This window comes from Rhinolophus sinicus, chromosome 12 (assembly GCF_057876585.1).
Source record: "Rhinolophus sinicus isolate RSI-liver-muscle chromosome 12, RSI-T2T, whole genome shotgun sequence".
NCBI classification, from domain to species: Eukaryota; Metazoa; Chordata; class Mammalia; order Chiroptera; family Rhinolophidae; genus Rhinolophus; species Rhinolophus sinicus.
The window spans coordinates 44,629,687-44,654,199 of NC_142512.1; the positions used below are offsets into that span (position 1 = coordinate 44,629,687).

A 24,513-nucleotide genomic window follows, 5' to 3' on the forward strand; every position below is an offset into this window, starting at 1 on the left:
AGGAGTATTATCCCAATTTGATGGATGAAAACGGGGGCTCAGAGAGGATAAATGACATGCCCCAAATTATCAGCAGCAAATCACTGCTCAACTCACTTGTTTCTTGAGCACTTACTATATGCCAGACACACTGCTAGATGCTAGAACTATACAGCGGAGACATGGTCCCTGCCTTCAAGGGGCTCGCTGATAAGTTGCAGAGCAGATACAGATTTTAAAGTAAAGGGTAGTAAGAATTCAAGCCACAAGCTAAACTCAGGCCTCCAAGAGCAGTTTCTACTGTGTTCACTGAGGAGTTTCTACCAATTTAATGCACACAAGTGGCACGCCCTTCCAGATTGCCTATGGATTAGCTGTCTGTTAGTGTGACTCTGTATTTTCTAACGCCCAGGAACTAGGGTAGAGCCGTCATGCTTTCCAAACACTGAAGCCAACCCAGGATCTGAATGGGTGCTTGCCGGGGAAGGAGCTTTGAAGCAGGGCTCCCAGGCAGTCTCTCCCCCACCCACGCCAGTCCTCCAGTGTCCTCCTCACCCCTGGGGGAACCATGCTCCTAAGGCAGTTTAAACCCACATCATGTGAGCACTGGTGTCCTCTGTGGGCTCTCCCGGGAGAAAAGGCAGCAGGGTGGGAATAGATGGTGAAGAGAGAAGTGATGACAGGCGGGCAAGCTACTTGCAAGATCTTCATATCAAGATCTTCACTGCTCCAGTGGCAGCTCTCCTCATCCATATGGGCCCCAAGTACACAGGCATCCCGGAGGAAGCCAGAGATAAAGCATGACCTTTGGAATTACGGAGGCCCAAGCTGTATCCCCCACACCCCCTTCCAATTTGACGATGACTCTATATCCAAGTATGAGGGGTGACAGGAAAACTCACACCAAGCCAGACCAGCCTACCTCGGGCAGGACTGTGACACGGGACCTCACAGTCAGTAAGATCTAAGCATGAAGAATCCAATTTACAAGAAAAAAGTAGTGAGTGTTTCTGTGCTGTCTACACAATGAACGGAAAGATCCCTTCAGCAATGGCATTTCCCCATTGCTTATTCGGTTCAACGAAACTGACAACCAATCTGAGCAGGGAGGAGCTGCTTCCAATGCTGGAGGATTCAGCAAAGACACTGCAGTGATGCTGGGTGGGGTCTGACCCACCCACAACATTGGAAACCTTGAAATCATTTGAGATTCACTCCCTAGTAAGCAAATGCCTTTAAATCATGCTCCTTCATTTCCCAACCTGGACAGCAAGAACTCTCTCTCTCTCACCCTTCCTTCCTAACTGGGTTGCTGCTCCACCCCCACCCCACCCCCACCCCACCCCCACCCCACCCCAGCTCCAGAACCCTGGCTGTTCTTGGTCCTCCTGTTCCCAGAGCGGAAGTGTGGGCAGCAGCTTCAAGGACCTGGAAGCAGCCATGCTCCACCCCAAAGGTTTCCTTTGCCCAGGAGACCAGAGTCTTGGGACCAGAGGGGACTCATATGGCCCCTTTCAAGGCCACCCTCCTTCTGTCAGAGCACAGGATGGGGGGGACATATCTCTGGCAGCTTCTGGAACAGTCACTCCTCCCCTCCCACACACACCCGAGTCAGACTCCACTTAATGCAATCAAACAGGGACGGGAGCTACCCTCGGGCTTGAGCGTGCTGAGTACCACTCTCTCCCCATGCCCGCTGTGTTTCATTAAAAGGTCACCAGGCCTAATCTCATTATGGGGACCAGACACCGAACATGTCCTACAGCCTGGAAGCAGGGAGCCTGGCCACTGCCCTCCTTATCAACGGCAGGGCTTAAATTAAGTTAGAAAAGATTGTGTTGGGGGCCAGGACTAGATCTTTTCTTGATGGGGGGTGGGGGGGGGAACGGTTCAATTGTCCTAGAATGTCCTAGAATATGATGAAAGAGAAGGCAAAATAAAGGCTGAACTGCTAGGCAGGGCACTTTCTTACCACCCCACACCCAAGTAGCCCCCAGAAAGAAAGCAGAGCTTGAAGTCACAAACTGAGCCCGGTTTTCCAGCAGGTACAGGGGGCTCAGTGCCAGGGCTCCCATTACTTGTAGGGACCTCTCAAAAATGTTTTGATTTCTGTTAAAATCAGGAGAAAAAAACAAACTTTTAGGGTTGAAGGAAATGTTTTAATTTTTAATCCAGCCTGAACTAGATTTGTCTTTAGACCATCAGTTATAAAAATACAATTTTTTTTAATGGAGGAAGGGGCCCACAGAGGCAAAAGTGCCTCGGGCCCATGAAAATCACAATGCAGCCCCGGTCAGGAGGATGTGATTTCAAAGCCAGCCCCACTGTTTAAGACAGCTCCTAGGCAAGCTAAGTCCCCTCTCTGAGCCTTCTTCCTCATCCATAAGGTACGTGGATATTGAGATCCACTTTACTGACCTGAAACAAAGATTAAGTGGAATAAATATGTGCTGGGGCCTAGAACAGTGCCTGCCCCACAGTAGGCATTCGATCAATTGTAATAATTGAACGAAAACTAAATCTGGTTGTGGGGACAGAGCCAGGAGTGCAGTTTCCAGGCTCTTGGCCTCACGTGGAAAGGTGCTGGCTCGGGTAGTAAATGGCCATCAACTGTGATTGGGTCGCCATCAGCTGTGGCTAGTTGGCCGTCAGCTGTAACCAGTGAGCCACTGGCCACTAATATAACTGCCGTGGCTACGCTAGCAGCAAATGGGGGGCTAGCAAGAAGATGGTGGCTGAGCTAGCAAGAGTGGATTGCAGTTAGCACGACGGATTGCAGCTAACAAGTGAGGTTGTTTGGCAGAGACAAGTGTAAGGTGGATTGCGGATCCTGTGGCTCCTGCTTCCTGTGTCTCCAGCCCAGCCGCCAGAGATAATATAGTGGTATGACTCCCCTATCTATGGCTCTGTGGGTATTCCTTTTGGGTCGCACCATGTCCTGCGTTCTTATGTAGGGAGTGGGAGCTGAGACCCCGCATGACACCCTGCATGACACTGGTCTTACCGTGTTTCCCCCAAAATAAGACCTAGCCGGACCATCAGCTCTAATGCGTCTTTTGGAGCAAAAATTAATGTAAGACCCGATCTTATTTTACTATAATATAAGGCCGGGTCTTATATAAGACCGCATTAGAGCTGAGGGTCCAGCTAGGTCTTATTTTCGGGGAAACACGGTAATAGGGCCTTAGGAAGAATCACCCAACAGAAGCTGTTGATACATGAGGTTTTGGTGCTACAGAGAACCAGATGGCAGTGGACAGCAAGACCCCTTCTAATAAATCCACACTCCCTTCTCTCTGCCATCTACTGGGCAGAACCCCCTGGATCTGGGGTGGATTCCTCCGCCAATACCTTCTACTGCTGCTGAACCACTCATTTTAACAGAAGCCCAAGCTCTGCCTGCGAAGGAAGGTGGCATAGCAGGGAAGCAGTGGGACAAAGCAGGGTGGTTCCACCTCCTTCCTGGTCCAGGAGGCTCCTCCTACGTGAGGGCGGGGTTGTAGCATCCCTTTCTCTCTATGGGGCTCACTTTGACATGTACAAGTTACTTGTATTTTCTGCGTCAATCCAATTTCACAAGAGAAATCAAGGTATCTACGATAAGGAGGAAAAGTTTTGTTTTGTTTTTCCTTCTCTCTGAAACGTAAAGAACAGAATCTAGGCATCCTAAGATGGAACTTGATTTAATCCGTCTTAGAAAACCCTCAGACCACCAGGCCAGAATAAATGAGAGCAGAGGGGCAACCAGCAGGGAGAAGGGCTTGGAAGGGGTGCCAGCCTCTGAAGACCTGGCTCTCTGTGGTGCCCTGGGAGAAAGGGCAGGCAGAGACGGGAGGTGGCCCTGCCATCATGCAGGTGTCAAAGGCAGCAGCAGATCCCTTAGCTCAGTTCTGCAGCCCCAGTTAATGGCCCACCAAGGCCAACCCGACAAGTCAGGATTTCCCAAACGAGAAACTCTCATTCTCACACAAGAAGCTGAGGATGTTAAGAAGAGAGCAAGAAAGGGATCTAATAGCTAGACATGTCAACCTAAGACCCGCTACAGGAAAAAGAGGCCAGGTGGAGGGAGGCAAAGCAGCTGGCAGTCTCGGTTTCAGGTTTCAAAAGACCAGTCGTGGCAAACGCTGATTGATCCATTTTTCCCTATGTTCTACCGTACTTCTACCCTAGCTGTAGCACATGGCAAAATATTAGCCGCAGGCCCGTAGATAAACCTGGGATCACTTGCCTCTCCATTCTAACTTCAGAAGAGAATCGGCACACAGGTAGACCCGGGGCCCAAGGCTGACCGCTCAGGAAGGAGAAGGACGAGCTCTTTAACCTCGGGCCCTGTTCCGTGGCCCCCGGGCCGGGGAAAGCAGGTGAGGTAAGAGCCAGGTGCGATAGCAGGTGAAGGCAGGAGACAGACTTGCTACGGCTACCGGAGCCTGGTCTGTTCCGGCGCGGGCGCGGTCCCGCCCCAGCCCGGGCACACCTGGGCCCGCCGTCCCCAACCCCCAACACACACACACCTGGGCCCGCTCCACCCCCGCATACTTGAGCCCCCTTCCCGACTCTGCACCGGTGCTCCGCGCCGCCCACCAGCCCGGGCCGCCTACCTGGCCAGGCTCCCGGCCCCGAGCTTGTCCCAGCCGCGCCGCCCACCGGCCGGCGACCTCCCCGCGCCGCGCCCGGGCTGCTCTGCAGGTTCTGCGAGCCGCGCCGCCCTCGGTGCCGCGGCGTCGCCATGGCGACCCGGCGGTGGCGGGTTGGTAGCGCGGCAGGCGACGCGGCGAGGGTCACGCGGGTGGCCGGAAGTGTCCCGGCGCGACCCTAAGCTTGGGTTAGGGCCCGGCCCCCAGTGGTACCCCAGTCAGGGGGCCCGCCAGGTCCGGGTTCAAAGGGACGTCCGCTTGGCAGGGGCTGCGGCGCAGGGCGCTGAGGGGGCGAGAAGGTGGCTACCGTGACACGGCCTTCTGGACCCGAGCTCGGGTAACTTTCCGAATCCGGGCCTCGCGATCTGGCTTGCGGGGTCCCCCACGTTAGGGGGTGCATGGGGACCTGCGAGCCCGTGGGTATGGAGGGGGCCCTGAGGGCCCAGGCCTGACTCGGAGGCCGCTCGCCAAACAGTGGAGAATGGGCGGGGGCGGAGATGGGGCCTAGTGCAGAGGGGAGGGTGTGCCGGCCGGGAGCGCCAGCCTGCCTTGGACTCTGCGTTTCCTGATTTCCTCCTTTTCTTCCCTCCCACCTTCTGACCTCCACTCGCCCCGGGCTCAGGTGGCCACTAGGTGTCACACACGGCCTAGGCCTTGGCCCACGAAGCAGCTCCTGCAGCCCTAGGGGGCACGCCCCTTCCCTCCCAGCCCGGAGAGTGGAGATGTCACCCTCCTGGAAGGCCTGACAACCCCCTTCCCCAGTTCCACCCTGCCCCCACATACACACACACACACACACACACACACACACACTCTAAATGACAGTTTGCCATTTTCCCCAAGTCAGGGGTCTTCGCCTGAGATGGACTGCCCAAGCCCCCAGGCCAACCAGCCTAAGGATACAAATCAGCTCTTACCATCCTCTCATGAAGGCCTAGACTGCTATGAGCGGCCTTCCCTGCCCCAGCTGCTAAGAGAGGGGGTTGCTAAGGCCCGGGCTAGGGGCCGCAGCCCTGTCCAGGTCCTTTTTCCAGGAAATGCTGTGGGTAGATAACAAGCCCAGCTCAGACTTGTTACAAGCACAGAACAAAAGGTTCTTTCCTGTCGGATGCCTGGCAAGACACACCAAAGGCCTGGGGGTTGGAGGGAAATGGGGTTTCCTACCCTGGAGACATAAATGAGCCTCAGCAAAGGAACACCCCTCCCTCACCTGCCCTCAGCACTGTGGGCTTCCCATGGGCAGTGGCGAGGACCCTGACCAAGGGGAGCCTTGGGGAGCCATACCTCCTTACAGAGAGAACGTACTCTCAAGCACATGGCAAATCACCCAAGGGTGCCCACTGCTCGGTCACAGCTGGGCCCACTCCCTCAGAGTGACCAAGCTTAAACCCTCCATGAATATAAATTTTGTTGGGATAGCTTTCCAGTTGGAGGGAGTTCATAGACATTTTAAATTAATAAACAGCTTCCTTAAGGTGCCAACAAGCAAACAGCAGGCAACACATGCCTTGTGAGTTGACTGTGGAACAGAGCCATTTCTGGGGTAGGCAGGGTGCACAGACGAGCAGAGAGCCTCGCTGGGAACTCGATATGAGTGCTGTCAGCCCTTCCAAAGCCAGGAGAGACTCCAGCTGAGGCGATATGGGGGCCTTTGTGTCCTCTCCCCACCCACCACCACAGGCCCCCCACCGCCCTGCAGCCCTGAGCTGCAGCGTCTTCCCCTTAGGAGGGAAAGCACACCCTGCCAGCAGTGTTCTCAGGGGTCTGCTTAAAGTGGGGAGGGGATGGAGGTGGCCCTGAGTGAGGTAGGGTGCCTCCATGGGGACCAGCCCACAGGGTCTTAGCTCTAAGGGCTCATGGCTCCACCCAACCATTTTAAAGAGCAGGTGAGCCCAACAAATGCCATCAAACACCAGCGCCCTGTGGCCTTGCCCCCTGTTCCCAGAATCTCCAACCCAAGATGACACTCACTCTCCTTTCCTCTCCCTCTCTGCTGCTGAGACTCCTACCTTGGAAACCAGAGAAGCATCCACCCTACAGCTGGGGGTGGGGGTGGGCAAGGAGAACCGCCTCAAGGCCCGTTTTTGGAAACCGAGGATATGGCCTAGGATATTTTCCATGTAAATTCTTCCCTTTGCACACACAAAACTACACTAGTCTCCGTATTTTTCAGACTCACCAAGTTCACCCCCACCTCTCCTTTGGTATGCCCCCACCCCCACATCATCATCACTTGGCTCATTCCTTCGGATTAACTCTGAACATCCCCCCCCCCCAAAAGGCCTTCCCTGATGGTCCAGTCCAGTAGCTGGGGTCAGAGGTTAAGATGTAGGGACATACCCAGGGTTAAGTGTACTAGTGACAGTTCTGGGAAACCACGCCTTGTGGTCGCCCTGTTCTTTGGCCAAAAGTAACTAATGAGCAGGAAGAAGCACAACAGTGAGCAGAATGGACCACATAAACAGGACCTCAAATCCCCCAGCACCTGGCTGAGCATGTCTGCCCTTACTAAGGTTACCAGATTTAGAAAGAAGGAAAAAACCAGGAGGCCCAGTTAAATTTGAATTTAATATTTTTTGGCATAAGTATGTCCCATGTATTACATGTAATATATTAAAAGTGTATTCATTGTTTATCTGAAATTCAAATCTAACTGGATGTCCTGTATTTTATCTGGTAATCCTATCCTTGCTCCCCTTTGGGAAGGACCGGAGAGGGGCCTCCTGGCCATTCTGGCCCCTCCCAGCAAAGCTTCCCCACCCCCAACAGGCTGAAACAGCCGGTTAACTCCTGTTGGGCCCATGCTTCAGGCAGAGGCCTTCACCTCAGGCTGCAGAGACTATAGAAGGTATAGGAGATGGGGTCCCCAGTGCTATGGCACCATAAGATGCAAACACAGAATTCATTCACTCTGTACAACAGTCTCATTGAGTCCTTTCCATGTACCAGGTGGGCAACATTCGGGCCAGAACAGTGAACATGATAGCCTCATGCTATCAGGCCTTAACAATCAGGGAAGGCTTCTGGGTATGTGACATAGAATCACAGAGCTACAGGATGAGCAGGGGTTAACCTAGCAAAGGGACAGCAGGGAGAGGGCAGGAGTGTCCCTGGCCAACTAAAGGAGCAAGAGCTCACTGTGCTGGAAGGCGGAAGAGATAGAACCAATACGCCCTGGGGGATGCAGGCCATTGCCCGCATCAGCATGCCTGAACCAAAGCGTGCACCACCTCGGGATGGCAAATAATTGAGACACCCTGACCAGCATACAGAGGGCCTGAGGAACTTGCTCCAACTTCCTTGAAAAGGAAACTTGTCTGAATCTGAAAGTGCAAGGCTACTTTGATGACCTGAAAATGGAACTATAATCACTCAGGGAGAAAACCCGTTTTCCAGCTTCAGGGAACAGCAGAGGTGGCCAGAAAAACAGCAGCCCCAGCTGGAGCAGCAGCGATGGAGACAGGAGAGGCCGCGAGGCAAGGAATTTGGCCACAAAGCCTCCTGAGCCACTCAGAGACAGTGAGTTACCTGGGACTTCCAGAACTCAAGTGGATTGGGCTAAGGGACATTACAGGCTGTGGGTCAAGGCTGACCCTGAGGCTGGTCCATCTGGGAAAACAAGACTTAGACAAACTAGAGTGACCTACTGCCCATGAGCCAAAATAACACTGCTGGATGGGTGGAGAAATGACGAGAATCAGGACCATCGGCCAACTTTTACCTCTGCTGAGCACAGGATGTGGGCTAGCTAAGCAGTGGTAAGGACCAGCCTGGTTCAGGTGGTAGCCTGACAGTACTGAGCACCCCAGTGGGAGGCAAGGAAAGGGGTGGCCTTTCCCAGCCTCCCAGGGTGTTTTCTGTGCAGCCCTCAGAGAGGGAGGGGTCAGGAGGAAGTCATTTTCTCCTCTCCCTCCCTCCCTTCTTTCCTTTCTTTCTTTCAGTAAAGGTTTATTGGGTGCCTACTTGCGTCAGGCTCTGTTCTAGGCCCTGAAGAGACAGTAATAGAGAAGACAGACAACGTCCCTGCTTTCATGTAACTTATGTGAAGTGGGAGAGACAGATAATTAAAAAGTAAACTAACGAACAAGCAGCATATATACACACATACATACGAATATGTGCCCAGAAACCTAATTGCACATAGCAACAAGTGTATGAAGAAAACAAAGAAGGGGAAAGGAGCTGGAGTGTCAGGGGAGGGACGATTGTTATTGAAGGGCGTTAGATCTTCACGTGGCTACACCCTGATGCAGCCACGTGAGGATCTAGAGGAGGGTAATTCCAGCTGAGGGAAGAGGGTGGAAGGACAAAGCCCCAAGGCAGGAATGTGCATGCCCCTGCCCTCTAACAGTCCTCTTTCCCCAACACAGGAGAAATTGTCAGCCTGTGTGGATACTAAGAAAGCAGGACTGTAAACAGGTCATAAGAAAGGGCAGAGATTGAAGATCTGAGGTGTGGAACAGGGACGCCACCAGTGGTTCCTGGGGCATCTGAGTATCCAGAGGCCCATCACTGTAGTTGTGTCTGACCATGATTATGTCCATCACACACTGGAGAATCTGGACATTGGGTCATGGTCCAGAGGGCACCACCAGGCTCCCCTCGTCCAGCCTAGAAGGTTCACCTGTGGCTGGTGGTACAGCCTGGCATCACACATCAGCCCCCACATCACACTCACCCAGGCCCGCTGTCCCCTCCAAGAAGGAAATCATGAGGTTCGAGTCCCAGCCCTGTCGTATTCTCAATCCCCACATCCCTGCTTTTCTCCCTGAGTCAATCAATCAACAAACACTGAAGATCTGCTATGTGAGTGCTAGGAACACCCAGAGGAGCAAGAGTGTGAGCCTGGGCTGAGGGGGTGACCAGAACCTTCAGTGGTGTCAGCAGAGGGGTGGAGAGGGAGAGGCAGAGCTGCTGATAATAACAACCATCTAATCACCTCCACAAACCAGCCATAAACTGCAGGTCTGGACTTCTGCACTTTGTTCAAAGCCTGTGACAACACTGAATTCTCATTTTGGGTCCTAAAGCTATTCCGACTGTGGCTCTACACTCCCTGGTTCTTGGCCAAGCCCCTTATGCCAGGAGTGTGGCAAGGATAGGGTGGCCACTATGACCCAAAAGTGCAGGGTGACCAAGTCATGACCCAGATGATAACCCTAGTGGGAGATGGGCAGTGTCCCCCAGCTGTAGCTTTATGGCAGCCCTCTGCTAGAGCAGGACCTCAGCTGAACCCAGAAGAGCAGAAAGAAGGGGGTGGTCATGTGAGGTACCAGCTCTAATGAGTGTACTAAGCCTGGGGAACTTCCAAGGTCACAGTAAGTCAGCAGGACACTTGTCCTGAGTCAGAAGTTTCACTTAGCCCTGCTCTGCCCCTCCCCTCCCCCCATTCATCTCGCTCTGACTTTGGCCATCACCTCCTGCTTCAAATGTACCTATCAGGCCATCTGGCCCTTGTTGAGAGCAGATTAGATTTGAAGGCACCTTGACCTTAGCTCAGAAGTTCCCTCACCCAAGAAGCCACACTCCTTAGAGCCCTCCCAGCCAGTGGGAGATCCTAAAATGTGGTCTGGTGCCAGGGAGAACCACACCCTTCAGCTGGTCCCTGAATTTGGGTTAATCCTTAGTCTCCTGCTTCATGGCCTAGGGCAGTCTGCCTCCTGCTCTTGTAGGGACCCAAGGGGCCAGTTCCTGGATCAGGGCTGGAGCTGGGCCTTCCTGCTCTTACAGCCACAGGTAGCCCAGGTATTCTGGGTAGGCTTGGTTCAAGGTCTCACCCAAAAATGTTCCCCCGGGCCGGCTCCTAGGTTCTAGGGCCTAAGGCTGTTGGAAGACAAGAATACCACTTGGAGGCTTTAATAAGCCATATCCATCCCCACATCCCCTCACCCATTATCCACTGTGAAGTAAGTCTCCCTTCACAGTTGAGGGGCAATGTCAAGACCAAATGCTATGACTCTGAGTGCTCTCATCTTTCCTGAGTTTTCCTCCCTTCCACGGGCCTCTCTTCACCTGATAAATCCAAGTACACACACACACCAGGGCTTAATTTGGCCCAAGGCTCAGTCCTGGCCTTTTCATTTCACTGTGGAGTCAGGAGCCAGGTGCACCTGCTTGCCTGCACAGCTGTATACCAGCAAATGCAATGGCCCCATGCCAGTGAGCCGGCTCCGAAGCTCTTTAGTGGCCCGGTGCTCTGTTTATTGGCCCCCATGGCATCCCCACAGTGCCCAGGTGGCCAGTCAGCATCAGCCATGCGCAGCAAGCAGCACCAGGCCTCCCTTAGCTGACTGGACCCGCTGCAGAGTCCAGCCCCATCCAGGTTCCTCCAGGGAAAGGTTTCTCCCAGAAGTCCCTGCGCCTTTCTCACCAGCTGACCATTAGAGAAGGTTTGCTAAGCTAGAAGAGTCTCATCTCCGTTATTTCCTCCTTCTCAGCACATTGGTCAACCCACCCACCCTGTTGTCAAAGGGGTGACAGGAAGTGGCCTCTGCCTCACCCCAGATGTCAGCCACCGCCTTCCCTCAACATGGGACTCTCTTCCTGACATCTGCCTCAAAGCCCCTCTCAAGAGGTGTTTCGTAAAACAAAGCAAACTACTCCAAGGTAACGAAACAGCAAAATGCTATTTTCTCCCCTAGGAACCCTTCCTCTGACCCATCTTCCAGGGAGTTTGTTTAGTGAAGGGCCCTGGGGAGGCCAGGCGTGGGGATCTTGGGCACTCAGAGGGCTTGGCCAGGGCCCTGGACATCTAGAGGTGAGGGGTGGACCCCAAAGATGAATTTGCCTCCATGCTCTGGGTCCCCTGATGGAGACTGTTAGAGGCCAAAAGGGGTGCCTCTCCCCCAGCCCAGTGTGAGGCTGGCCAGACCCCCCAGCTCCAAGATCCCACTGCCACAATGATGGCCGCTGCCCCTCCCTCCCTCTCTTCTCTGTGGGATCCCATGTTTCTGTCTCTGCTGCCATCGCAGGCCTTGTTTCCTTTCTCTCTGACTATCTCTTTCTCAGCCTCTCTCTCACAGTCTCTCACCCTTTCCTCCATCTGTCTTCCTGTCTGTCTGAGGTTCCCTGGGCTTCCAGCGTGTGGGCAGCTTCATTCATTTCCTGGCCTCTTTCCGAGAACAGTGCGTAAGATACACACAACCACAGTAAAATACACACAGGTGCTGGATCGTGCTTTAGGGCCAGTTAGAGGCCCTGTGCTCCAAGCTGGGCTCCAGTGGGGTTGGGGGTGGGGGTCACTCGGAGCAGGAAAGAGCCGGCGGTGCTGAGGCCCAGGCAGGCACACAGCCCCTCACCACCTTCTGCAAAGGAGGTTGGAATTCATTCGTTCCAGTCAAGCTCTCAGCAAACCTGCCATGTACATGGGCACCTGGGGTTGCACTGGGCTCTGGAAATGTGAGCATGATGGTGCGTAGTTTCCACCATCCTGGTTCTGTGGGAAGACACGGGTGCAAATGGTTGTAGTCTTCCTCACGGGATGGGGTGCTGGATGCCAAGGACTTGCTTTTGGGAGAAGAAAGGTCAGGCTCTGAGGCATGAGGGGTGATGACCAAGCACTGGGCCTGGATGGAGAGGGGGCATTCCAGGCAGAAGGAATGAAAGGCCAGGAAGACCCCGGGGTCCTGAGAGATCAGGGTCTGCTTGACAGGCCAGAGGGGCCAGCTTCTGTAGACCACGGAATTGTCAGGAAAAATATGGAATCTGGCTAGAGTTGCAAGTACTTTTTGGGTTGCCAAGTAAGGACATTAGAAGAAAAAAAAAGTCATTTGCTCTTACTACCCTTTTATGAAAGGAGTAATATTTTAACTATAAAAGAAAAAAAAAGGCTATTTGGAATAGAAGGTATTGTAACCTTGAAAGGACAGCTGGCGACTTGGCTGAATACATGCTGCTTGGTTTGATATATATCATTGTTCTTGTTTTCCTCCCTTTGTTGCTGACTCTTAAGCACTTTATCAGGGGCCGGACCCACAAGGGGCCTGACCTCTGGAAAGCGCTGATAGAAGGACCTGTGGAGGTCGGACAAGAACTGAGCACATGGAGGAGGCAGGGGCCACACCAGGAAAACTTTGGACTTCACTTCCGGAGTGTGGATTTTGCCACTCAGGTGATAAGGAGCCTGGGATGCCGTGATCAGATTGTGTGTCAGGACAAGCATCCATTCTCACAGTCGTATGTAAGACTGGCCTGGAGGGAGAATAGACAAGGGGGAGGCCAGAGGAGGGGCCTGGTGAGAAATGATGAGGGAAGGTGGGGACAGTAGCGATGAGACTGGGGGAGGGGGAGAAGCTGGGCACCGAAGCTGGTATGAAAAAGCTGGGGACTCGGCAGCCAGCTATTCTAAACAGAGCCCAGCTCCCCTGGAGCTGACATTCTGCACTTGCATATGTCCGGGTGGCTACAGACACAACAAATAAGTAAGGAGAGGCTAAAATGTAGAAAAGTAAATCAGGCTGAGGGGGCTACAGGGAAGGGAGGAGGACGCACAGCTGTGCTGTTCAGAGGGCAGTTAGGGAAGAAGCGCCCTGGAGGCAGCCAGGGAGCGGCCTGGCAGACACCTGGGGAGGGCCTTTCTGCAGAGACTCCAGCACCTGCAGGAGCTGCAGGGGCCTTTGAGGAACAGCCAGGAGGCCGTTGGGGCTGGAGCAGAGAGAGCCAGGAACACGCTAGGCCAGGAGCACGGACAGGTGGCCAGAATAAGGAGGGACCTGCTTATCCTGAGAGGAGAACCCAGTGGAATTGTTAGAGTGTTGGAGACAGGCTTCCTTTTTAAAAATGTCTTCTTATTACGTAACGTATGTTACATATAGCATAACTAGGTATTATATATGGTATCTAATATATACGAGGTCTGACAATTAAGTTCGCAAACTTGTTGCAACGATGTTGCTAACCTTTTTTTTTTTTTATATCAGAGGGATTATTCACTATGAATTTGTACCAACTGGACAAACAGTTAAGCAAGTTTCCTATTTGGAAGTGCTGAAAAGGCCGCATGAAAAAGTTAGACGACCTGAACTTTCGCCAACAATTCATGGCTCTTGCATTACGACAATGCACCAGCTCACACAGCACTGTCTGTGAGGGAGTTTTTAGCCAGTAAACAAATAACTGTATTGGAACACCCTCCCTACTCACCTCATCTGGCACCCACAGACTTCTTTCTTTACCCGAAGATAAAGGAAATATTGAAAGGAAGACATTTTTATGACATTCAGGACATCAAGGGTAATATGACGACAGCTGTGATGGCCATTCCAGAAAAAGAGTTCCAAAATTGCTTTGAAGGGTGGACGAGGCACTGGTGTCACTGCATAGCTTCCCAAGGGGGGTATTTTGAAGGTGATCATAGTGATATTCAGCAATGAGGTATATATATAATAACACTTTTTCTAGGATGAGTTCGTGAACTTAATTGTCAGACCTCGTATGTAAATTAACAAAGCATAATAAAAGGAGCAGCTGGAGACTCACTACCCAACATCACTCTTGCTAGCTGAGTCCTGTCCTCCCCTTTCCCATCTCCCGCCCCCACATGCACCCCAGTGTTTCATTCTCTTTTCAAGAATAGTTTCAGTACTTTGTATCGCTAAACATCACGCTGTTTAGTTTTGCTTGTTTTAGAGCTTTATAGAAACGGTGTTTCCTAGACATGTGCCTAAGAGAAATGAAACCATGTCTGTGTAGAGTTGCATGCAAAGCAGGCTTATTCTAAGTAGCCGAAAAGTGGAAATAACCCAAATGTCCATCAACGGGTGAGTAAACAAAATGTGGTATATCTACACAATGGAATATTATTTGACAATAAAAAGGAAGGAAGCATTGATACATGCCACAACACGGATGAACTCCAAAGACATGATGCTAAGTGAAAGAATCCAGACATGAAAGACCACGTGTTGTATGATTCTATTTATACGAAATGTCCAGAAAAGTCAAATCTATAGAGATAGAATATAGATAAAAGTTTGCCTGCAGCTAGTGGGGAAATGGGGAGTGACAGCAAGTGGACACGAGGGTATGTGGGGGGTGATGGAAATGTACTGAAAATAGATAGTGTGATAGTTGCACAAATCTCTAAATAATAATCATTAAATCATATTTATAAAATGGGCGAATTATGCTACAACATGGAAAGGTAAATTATACTTCGATAAAGCTTTTTTTAAAAAAGGCATCATAGTAGTCTTCTCAGACTTGTTTTTTCTCTCACAGTTATGCTGATGCTGTGGCATAGAGCTATCGTTCATTTATTTTCACAACTCTATAGTAGTCCATAATCCATCGTGTCATTATACCACAATTTATTTCTGCAATCTCCAAACCTGTCACTGGACATGAGTTACTTCCTGTTTTTCTCTGTTACAGAACAATTTGCCAGGAGCATTCTTGTACACGTCTCTTTGGTACTGTGTTTCCCTGAAAATAAGACCGGGTCTTATACCGTATTTCCCCGAAAATAAGACCAGGTCTTATATTATTTTTTGCTCTAAAAGATGCATGAGGGCGTATTTTCAGGGGAAGTCTTATTTTTTCATATACAACAATCTACATTTATTCAAATACAGTCATGTCATCTTTTTCTGGAATATCGTCATAAGGTACTAAAGGTGTCCATCTGGCTGACGATCTTAACTGGGGCTTATTTTCGGGGTAGGTCTTATTTTGGGGAAAACACGTTATGTACCGTGTTTCCTTGAAAATAAGACCTAACCGGAAAATAAGCCCTAGCATGGTTTTTCAGGATGACATCCCTTGAACATAGGCCCTAATGCATCTTTTGGAGCAAAAATTAATATAAGACCTGGTCTTATTTTCGGGGAAACACGGTACATAAGTAACTTTACATCTGTTGAATCTAATAAGGAAATATCAGGGCTTGTATGTTATATGTCTTTTTTTTTTTCACTTCATATTTTAGGAATTCATTTTTATAGTATTTTACAGAAGTATTATTCCCCCAACAGATTGAAAATTAAACAAAAATAAAACTGGTCCTCATCCCAGTTTGAGATATATTGCTCTAGGGAATATACTGAGAATAAAATTGCTGGGTCAGGGTACACAAAAGTTCAAGGGTATCCAAATGTCAAACTGCTTCCTAAAATAATTGTACTGATTTGCATTTCCCACCAGCAGGGAAGGCGTGTTCCCACATTGTTCCGCATCTTCAGCAACACTTAGTATTGTTCAATTTTTAAATTTGTGCCAATTTTGTGGATATGACAGACTTTCATTCCTTTGTTACTAAATGAGGTTGAATATTTTCACGTGTTTATGAGGCATTTGTGCTTCCTCTTCTGTGCTATTCCTGTTTGTTTCCTTTGTCCATTTTTTCTTTTTCTTACTGATTCATACAGTTCTTTATATATTCTAGACATTATTAGTCCTTTGTCACTTAAATGTGTTCCAAATACCATTCCAAGTTTGTGACTTGTTTGAATTTTCTTGGGGTATCTTTTGATAACAGAAAAATCTTATTTTATTTTTTTTAACAAGGGCGTAGCTCACAGTGGCCCATGTGGGGATCAAACCGGCAACCTTGGTATTATTAGCACCACGCTCTAACCAACTGAGCTAACCGGCCACCCTAGAAAAATCTTACTTTTAAAGTAGTTGGATTTTACCTATTCTTTCCTTTTTTGGCTCACTCCTCTTTCCTCCATGCAGATTATACCATTTTCCTGTATGGCCCCTACTAAACTGACAGGCTCTGGAGTCCAGCATGGACAGCCCTTTGGAATCTGCACCCTCCTGCCTCCAGCCTCAACACAAGCCCACTTTAAACTCAGTAGTTTGTTCTGTACCTTATGTTTTCACCTCCCTTTGTCTGCTTGTAGAACCCAAGTCATTCCTCAAATCCCAGCTCCAGCACAAACTCCTTTTTCTTTCTTTCTTTTTTCTTTTTCTTTTTCTTTCTTTCTTTCTTTCTTTCTTTCTTTCTTTCTTTCTTTCTTTCTTTCTTTCTTTCTTTCTTTCTTTCTTCCTTCCTTCCTTCCTTCCTTCCTTTCTTTCTTTCTTTCTTTCTTTCTTTCTTTGTTCCTTCCTTTCTTTCTTTCTTTCTTTCTTCCTTCCTTCCTCCTTCCTTCCTTCCTCCTTCCTTCCTTCCTTTCTTCCTTTTCTTTTCTTTTTCTTTCTTTTTTCTTTTTTTTACAGCCCAGAAGTCTTTATTATTATTATATACCTATTAATCCATGAATTCATAGGGGTTGGGTTCCAGCAGCTCAGGTTCTCACAAAGTGTGGCTCTCTGGGTGGGGCAGGCTGGCACTTCAGTTGAACCCAAGTAATTTTCTCTTTGGCTTCCTTCTTTTTCTGATCATTTCCCTCCACATAGTTCAGGAAGCCATCTCGGCTCTTGGAGTAATTAACATGCTCGGTACGTACATTAATTCTCTTGGCAAGAATCTTGCTGTTAACTTGTTTGTTTGCAACAATGCCAACAGGGTAACACTGTAGACCCTTCCAGTTTTGCCATGGTAACATTTGTGGGCCGTTCCTTTTGAACGGTGCCCATTCCCTTGATGTCTACAATACCACCTTTCTTATAGATTCATGTGTATGTGGCCAAAGGAAGAACTCCATGTTTCTAAAAGGCCTGGAGGACGTACAGCGGTGCCTCTCCTTGTCCCCTTAGTGTTGGTCTTTTTGGCGAATTACTGGAAGATGGCGGTTCCGGCCAAAAGGTACAACCTCCTCTTAGAAGCATTTCCAGACCCCCAAAAGATTCACTTCTTTTTCTATTCAGTAGGCCCCAGGCCTACCTAAGCCTCAGAAGATTGATAGTATACAGGTTTTTGACTATTAAAATGGGACAATTTTTACTTTGAATAAGTGAAATTTATTAAAGAGACAGTGTTTCAAAACATGGGATTTCTTAACATGGGATGTTCAGAAGGGGAAAAAGGGTCAGAAACCACTGTTCTCTTGCGAGGGACGTCTATGATATCTGCGACACCCTCTGTGTGAACATTTCCAGGGCCAGGAAGCTCACTACCTCCGTGGGCCGGACTGCTGTAGTTCTTAGAAACTTCTTCTTTGCTGAGTCTGTCTCCTCCCTCATTGTTCATACTTGTTGTTCTCCACTCAGAGAGAGAGAGAGAGTCTTTTCTCTCTCTGACATGACCACCCTCCAACAGGAGAGGTAGCACCCTGTGTGCAGTGTCTCCTTTTCTCCAGGAGAAGCCCATCACCTTCAGTGATTCCTGGGAAGACATGGTTTCCACATCCCTCTGCACCTGCTCATCCTCTTGTGAATAGACTGCAGATTTTCCATATCCCTCGTAAACTGCACACGCGTGTTTGAGGAAAACCCCAGGGCTGGTCTGTCCAGCACAGAGCGGGCCCGATCCCGTTAATGTCAGTCCATCGGAGCAGCCACGGTCCTGGCAGCCTCGTCAGCCCTGTAGTTCCTACTGAACCTGGGCGTTGATGAAAACCCACAGATATTTTTCATGTGAAAAATACCCCGTTTGCTTACATGCATCTAATTTCTCCCTCTAAATGCAGGGTACCTATAGAATTCAATCTTACTGCTTTGACTCAGCACTCCTATCTTTGGAGAAAGTTTTCTTACATTTCATGTCTCCGTTTAGCTCCTCCCCCCCCCCTGCACCCCCCAGTTTCATGTCAAGCACACGTTTAATAAGAAAGATACTGGGGTGTGTGTTTTTATGTTACATTCCAAGGACAATGCCCTGTGGCAACAAAGCCTCCTTGGACTCTGTCCCCATTGCACTCTGTCTTTGGGGTGTCAGGCCCCTGACTCCCGGGAAGCAGGCCCTGGTAAGGGTGGATAGTGACAATCCATCTCTGCCTCCCAGGCCAGGAACATCTGAGTAATCTTGGACTCGTATTGGTCCTGTCTCCTATTGCCTAATCTTGTCTGGTCTTCATTAAAAATGTCTCCCTCCTTTTCTTTCTCTCACTTGTTCCTGCACACATTTCTCCTGAGACCATAGTGCTTGTGCCAGAGATGGTGTCACCAACACAGAGCCCTAGGATGTTTAAGAGCAATTCCCAGAGAGGTGCCGGACCCTGAACTCCGGTTGGGATGTCACTTGGGCTGAACCCTGAAAAGAGGGGTAAAAGTTGATCAGACCAGTCGTTGGAAGACTCACATGTCAAGGAGAGAAAATAAAGAAATTTCCACCGGTCAGCACTAGGATGTGAGCTGAGGTGCCAAAGCCTAGGTGGGCGGTCGACGTCCCCCTGGGGAAGGTTTTAGGTTGGGCTGTGCCTTGACTACATTGGTATTTCCGAGCATCAGTGAAGATAAGTGATTAGCAAACTCAGACGGCCCAGAGACAGGGACAGACACTGCCCCCAGGGGGTGGGGGCCGAGGGGGAGCGAAGGGGGAGGTGGGCCTGAGACTGAGAAAAGTGCAGAGGGTGTGCAGAGGGACCTGTGGGCCCGAAAGGAGGCAGCAGCTGATTGGATGGAAAGGGGTTAAGAAGGGGGCGCTGAGAAGGGTGATGCCTTGAAAGACATGTCCCTAGGAGGGGAACATTCTAGAGGCAGGTTACATGGTGGGAGGGCAAGGAGATGAGGGCTTGGTTTTGGGGGGCACTGGTCCTTTGCTGTAAGGAGGTGGGTGACTGAGGAGCCAGGTCTTCTTCTCACCTCTGCCACCACTGGTCTCCATCCATGCCCCCTCCTGCAGCCATGAGATGCTTTTCCTCTGTCTGCCACCTGCCTCAGGTGCTGCTGGACCAGGCATCCCCTGCAGAGGTGTCAAGTGCGCCTCTACCCAAGCCCAGTGTATTCATAGCTCACCAAGTTTTCCACCGCAGTCACCTCTGGTGAGTGTGGGAGTGGCAGGTGAGAGCTGCCTGAGAAGGACCAAGGGGTTCCAAATACTGCCCAAGACCCAGGAAGGCCCAGGTCCTTCGGCGAAGCCAGGCCTGCTATCTGCCCTGATAGCGCCTCCTTCCTCCACTGCATCTACATTAACCATCCCTCCTATGCTCTGGGTGCTGTGTGAGTGCTGGGGGTACCCCAGCGTATATAGCAGGCCGTGTCTATTGAGCCAGGCATCTAAGCGCTTTACATCACTGAATAAATTTAAACCTAGCAACCTTTTGAGTTAGGTACTGTTTGATTCCCATTTCACAGATGAGGAAACTAATGCACAAGCAGGTTAGTAGGTTGACTAAGGTCACACAAGAGGTGGAGCCCAAATGCAAAGTTGGACAACACTCCGTGCTCACTCCTCCTCTGCCCTCTGGAATGCTCACTGCCTCCGTCTACTCTCACTGGACATGTCAAGTGTCATATTCTTGAGGCAGGATGTTCTTATTTCTAATCCCAAATCTTAAACCCACCTCTTCTGGTTGTGCCCCTAGTGAGGTCCTCTGCAGCGGTCCCTTCGTGAACGTGGACAGAGATGACCCCGGAAGGTGTCAGCTCTGTGGGGCTCCTCTCACCCCACCCAGCTCTACCCTTTCATCCCCACTTGCACACTTGGCTCTAGCTCTCTGGCTAGGAGGCCTAACCCTCTCTGATTCTCTGAGGCTAAACCCTGCCTTCCTCCTGGTCAAGCTGTGTTGCCTGTCCCCCCAGCTGGCATGGGCCAGCTTCCTCCTGACTCCCTAGACCTAGGCTTTATAGCAGCCTTAAGCACTTAGCCTCAGAGAGCTAATTTTCTCTTCACCCCAAGTTCTAAGTTAAAGGCGATAGACTTGTATTTTTCTCTTAGCCCAGGGCCTTGCATCTAGGAATATTAGCCAATGATTTTGGTAATGTTAATACTATCTTCTTTTTGCGTGACAACTGACAAAGGATCTATCTTCATTTTCCCACAACCCTTAGAGGATGGGTAGAAATGTTTGCGGCCATTTTACACATGAGGAAACTGAGGCTCAAAGAGATTATTTTGCTCGGGTCATAAGGCTTGTAAGTGTGGCCCAGATTTTTCTGGCTCCTAATCCAGCACTATTTCCCCTGCACCTTATTTTTGGTGTCCATGTGAGTTAATGCTGAATAGATATAGAAAGGAGAGGTTAGCTTGGGTTGAGGAAACTAGAAGTGTTCATTTTAGAGGCAGGACTTTAGCTGGCCTTTGAAATGTGGGTAGGTTTGGCCTAAGTAAAGAGGGTATTCAGTGAGAGAACCATGGCTTCTCCGAAAACCCCGCACTAATCAGGAGGTTCCTTGAAGAATGTAGAATGATGGAAGTAAGCATATTTTTAAATAACAGCTATATTGAAATATCATTCATAGACTATAAAATTCCTCCTTTGAAAGTGTACAATTCGGTGGTTTCTAGACTATTCACAGTGTTGTGCAGCCATCACTAATAATTTCATTAGAACAGGTTCCTCGTCCCATAAAGGAACTCCATAGCTTTGGCAGTCACTCCCACCCCCCACTCCCCAGCACCTGGCACCACTAACCCACTTGCTGTCTCTATGTACGTGTCTGTTCTAGACACTACACATAAATGGATTTATACAATATGTGGCCTTTTGTGACTGGCTTCTTTCACTTAGCGTCATGTTTTCAAGGTTCGTCCATGTTGTAATATGTAACCAACACTTCATTTCTTTTTATAGCTGAATAATATTCCATTGTATGGATATACCACATTTTGTTTATCTAATTCAAAAGTTGATGGACATTTGGGTTGTTTCCAATTTGGAACTGTTATGAATAAAAGTATCCTGCTTTGCACATTCGTGTAAAAGTTTTTGTGTGGACATTTTCCAATTCTAGGAATGGGTCATATGGTAGCTCCATGTTTAATATCTTGAGGAACTGCCAACCTATGTTCCATAGAGGTGGCACTATTTTACATTCCCACCAGCAATGTATAAGGGTTCCAGTTTCTCTTTGACACATTTGTTACTGTCTGTCTTTTATTTTAGGCATCTTGGTGGGTGTGAAGTAGTATCTGGTTGTGGTTTGGTTTGCATTTCCCTGATGACTAATGAAATTGAACATCTTTTCATGTGCTTACTGGTCATTTGTGTGTCTCTTTGGGGAATATCTATTTAAATCCATTTTTTAATTGGGTTGTTTGTCTTTTTATGGTTGAATTGTAAGAGTTCTTCATACATTCTGGATGCAAGTCCCTTGTCATATGCATGCTTTGCAAATATTTTCTCCCATTCCATGGGTTGTCTTTTCATTTTCTTGATGGCACCCTTTGAAGCACAAAAGTTTTTAATTTTGATGAAGACCAATTTTTCTTTTGGAACTTGTGCTTTTGAAACCATTGCCTAATCCAAGGGCACAAAGATTTGTACCTATGTTTCCTCTAAGATTTTTATGGTTTTAACTCTTACATTAAGTCTATGATCCATTTTGGGTTAATTTTTGTAAATAGTGTAAGGTAGGGATCCAACTTCATTCTTTTGTATGTGGAAATCCAGTTGTCCCATCACCGTTTGTTAAAAAGATTTTCTTCTCTTTCCCCCTACCCCATTTACTTGTCCTGGCACCCTTGTCCAAAATCAACTGGACATAAATGTAAGGTTTATTTTTCGACTCTCAATTCTATCCCATTGTTGGACATATTTTCCAAGTGACATTTTTCTCAAACTGGGGTACCTAGTGATCCGTCCTGCCCTGGAAGAGCCTTAAAGAGATGGAGCAAGCCGCTAAGCAGACTGCGTTTCCTTGGGTGGTTAGGCCCCCACGGCTCTTCGCACGGCCTCATCATCATCATGTCCTCCTGCAGGATTCAGAACCCACTCCACTGTTTTGTTGGCAGCTCGGAGGTAGGTGACCCAACAAAGGACCTATCTCTCTCCTACCTCTCAAGGTTATTATAAATATCAAATTAGATAATTTACACAAAAGAATTTAGGAAAGGCTAAAATGCTATCCAGATGTAAGGCGTATTCTTATTATTATCCCTCTTCCACATGAATAAGACCCAAAATAGAGAGTGTTATATTTTTAACTTTGACTCACTGGGATCAAGGTTGCAGTATCATTATTGCAAATTCCAAATTAGTGAGGTTTGGCTTTTTGTGTCATTCGTATAGGAGGCGGTGAGCTTGCCACCAGGAGAGTGAGTATGAATGTTGGTCATCCCTTCATTTCATTCCCCCTCCCCTAAATTAGGGCCTACTTTGTGCCAGGCACTGTGCGAAGCTCTGGGAACACCAGAGAATAAGGCAGACACAACCTTCGCCATCCTGGAACTCACAGTTTAGCGGGGAAGCTGTATTATTCAACAAGCCATTATAGTGAATGTGACCATGAGGGAGGTACAGTGTGACACCTCCAACCAGCCATAGTGTCAGTTTGCTCCATGTAAACCAGGGGAGTTAGAGTATCTTCCAACCCCAACATGCCTTTGCTTCTAGGATTTTTCAGTGAGGCAGTAGTTGTTCCTAGCAGAACTCAGGCCCTAACCCAGAGGTTCTACAGCCGTCGTCACAATGCCACAGTTACGGCTGAAAATGGACTGGGAGAACAGAACGCCTGCTCTACCACCCTCCCAGAGTCGGTTCTCAGGAGCTCCTCAGAGGCAAGGCCCCGGCTAAAACCTGCCATCATCCTGCATTCTGCAGTTTATTTCCTGACAGTAGAGAAGAGCTCCCTGGTTACAAGCTAAGCCTCAGGCTCTTCTTTCTCTCTACCCATCCTCCCTCCGACACCACCCAGGACCACTGCGTCAGGGCCTGAAGGGTTGCTACTCTCAAAATCCCCCCAAGCCTCTACCAGTGGAGAGGCTGCTCTGCCCCAGAAGACATAAACTCATTTGCGCATATAGCCCATTGCCCTCACAGCCTGGAAAACCAAGCTGTTAGGACCACCAGAGAGCCCAGGCTCACTGCCTCACCCTCAGCCTGGCCCCTCATCCTTGCAAGGGCTGCTCTGATCATGGGCAACTACTTAACCAGCCCTGAAATGCACTGGTGTCCCTTGGTGTGAGGGAAAGCCACAGGGCCCCAGCTGTCCTCTCACCTCCCTCCTTTCTCCCTTCCACTGACAATGCCATGCCTCCTCCACCTCCTACAGCTGGCGCAGCCACCTTCCTTTTCTGCCCACCTTCCTCCCACCTCTACACACCTCTCCTCCACACACCTCTCTCTGACACCGTGCAATCTGACAACTCAGCATGACCTTGAAGGTACTTAGGTCACACAGCCTCCCGCACACGCTCAATATGCCAAGTGTGACTCATAAGCCTGTGTGTCCCTCAGAGCCCCAGGCTCCATACCACATGCAGATACCCAGGAGTCCAGGTGACGGCCAAAAGCCCAAGCAGTCAAATGGGTAGGGGTCTCCCTAGCAGCTGTCACTGACTCCTTCCCTGCTCCCTCTACCCAGCCTCCATTTCTTTCATGGTTCCCTCACACACCCTTGGAGTGTCTGCTAGGGTGGGTCCCCCCACCTCTGGGGACAGACACCATGGTGCTGAGGAGTTAGGAAAGGACCCACAGCCTCCACAACCACCTCAGAAGAATGCCACTCTTCTCCCCACCTCCACTTGTCACTTAAAGGAACACGTGGACGAGACAGGGAAAGACTAATGGGGACTGTGGATACCTGAGGTGACTTGGAGCAAGCCACTCAACCTGAGTCTTAATTTTTTCATCTGTCAAATGAAGGGGCTCTTCTCATCTCTAGGGTCATCTTTGTAGCTCTCAAAGGCTGCCAGTCTGTGTGGTTGCTCCTGCATGAGTGACTGACAGCTGTGTCCCAGTGGGAGAGGGCAAGTGTGCTCATGTGCCTCTATGTCCCTCCCTCCCAGAACAGCCCCTCCATTCTTTCCCCCTTTCCCGGAGCCCTCCACCCAGTCCCCAGGTGAGCCTGGATCTTTGCAGCACCTCCCCCAAGTGCCAGCCAAAACCTGAACTCTCCCCACACGCACAAAGCCACTTCCCACTTCCGTACCGGGCCCCCCCCCCCCCCCCCCCCCCCCCGCCCCCAGACCTACAGA

The 24,513-nt window shown here is 49.7% G+C and overlaps 1 protein-coding gene and 1 long non-coding RNA gene across 8 annotated transcripts in view; one reads left to right on the forward strand and one right to left on the reverse strand.

Annotated features, from left to right (window-relative positions):
* Positions 1–5,667, reverse strand: part of CYB561 (cytochrome b561) — a 20,599-nt gene extending 14,932 nt beyond the window's left edge. The window contains exon 1 of one of the 6 annotated variants that reach the window (XM_074320183.2): positions 5,531–5,667. In XM_074320183.2, the coding sequence (XP_074176284.1) occupies positions 5,531–5,541 (11 nt within the window). In that variant the 5' untranslated portion in view covers positions 5,542–5,667. Of the gene's footprint in view, positions 1–4,577; positions 4,731–4,920; positions 5,104–5,530 lie in introns of those variants that run through there. The other 5 variants (XM_074320187.2, XM_074320185.2, XM_019732935.3 and 2 more) reach the window with 5 other exon arrangements.
* LOC141568783 (uncharacterized) lies at positions 4,203–24,463 on the forward strand. Of its 2 annotated transcripts, none has more exons than XR_016022968.1 (4): positions 4,203–4,340; positions 11,051–11,219; positions 22,171–22,336; positions 22,607–24,463. It is a non-coding gene; the product is annotated as an uncharacterized LOC141568783 (long non-coding RNA). The 2 variants fall into 2 exon arrangements; XR_016022967.1 differs by lacking the exon at positions 4,203–4,340 and adding an exon at positions 4,833–4,950.
* Positions 24,464–24,513: the final 50 nt, after the last annotated feature.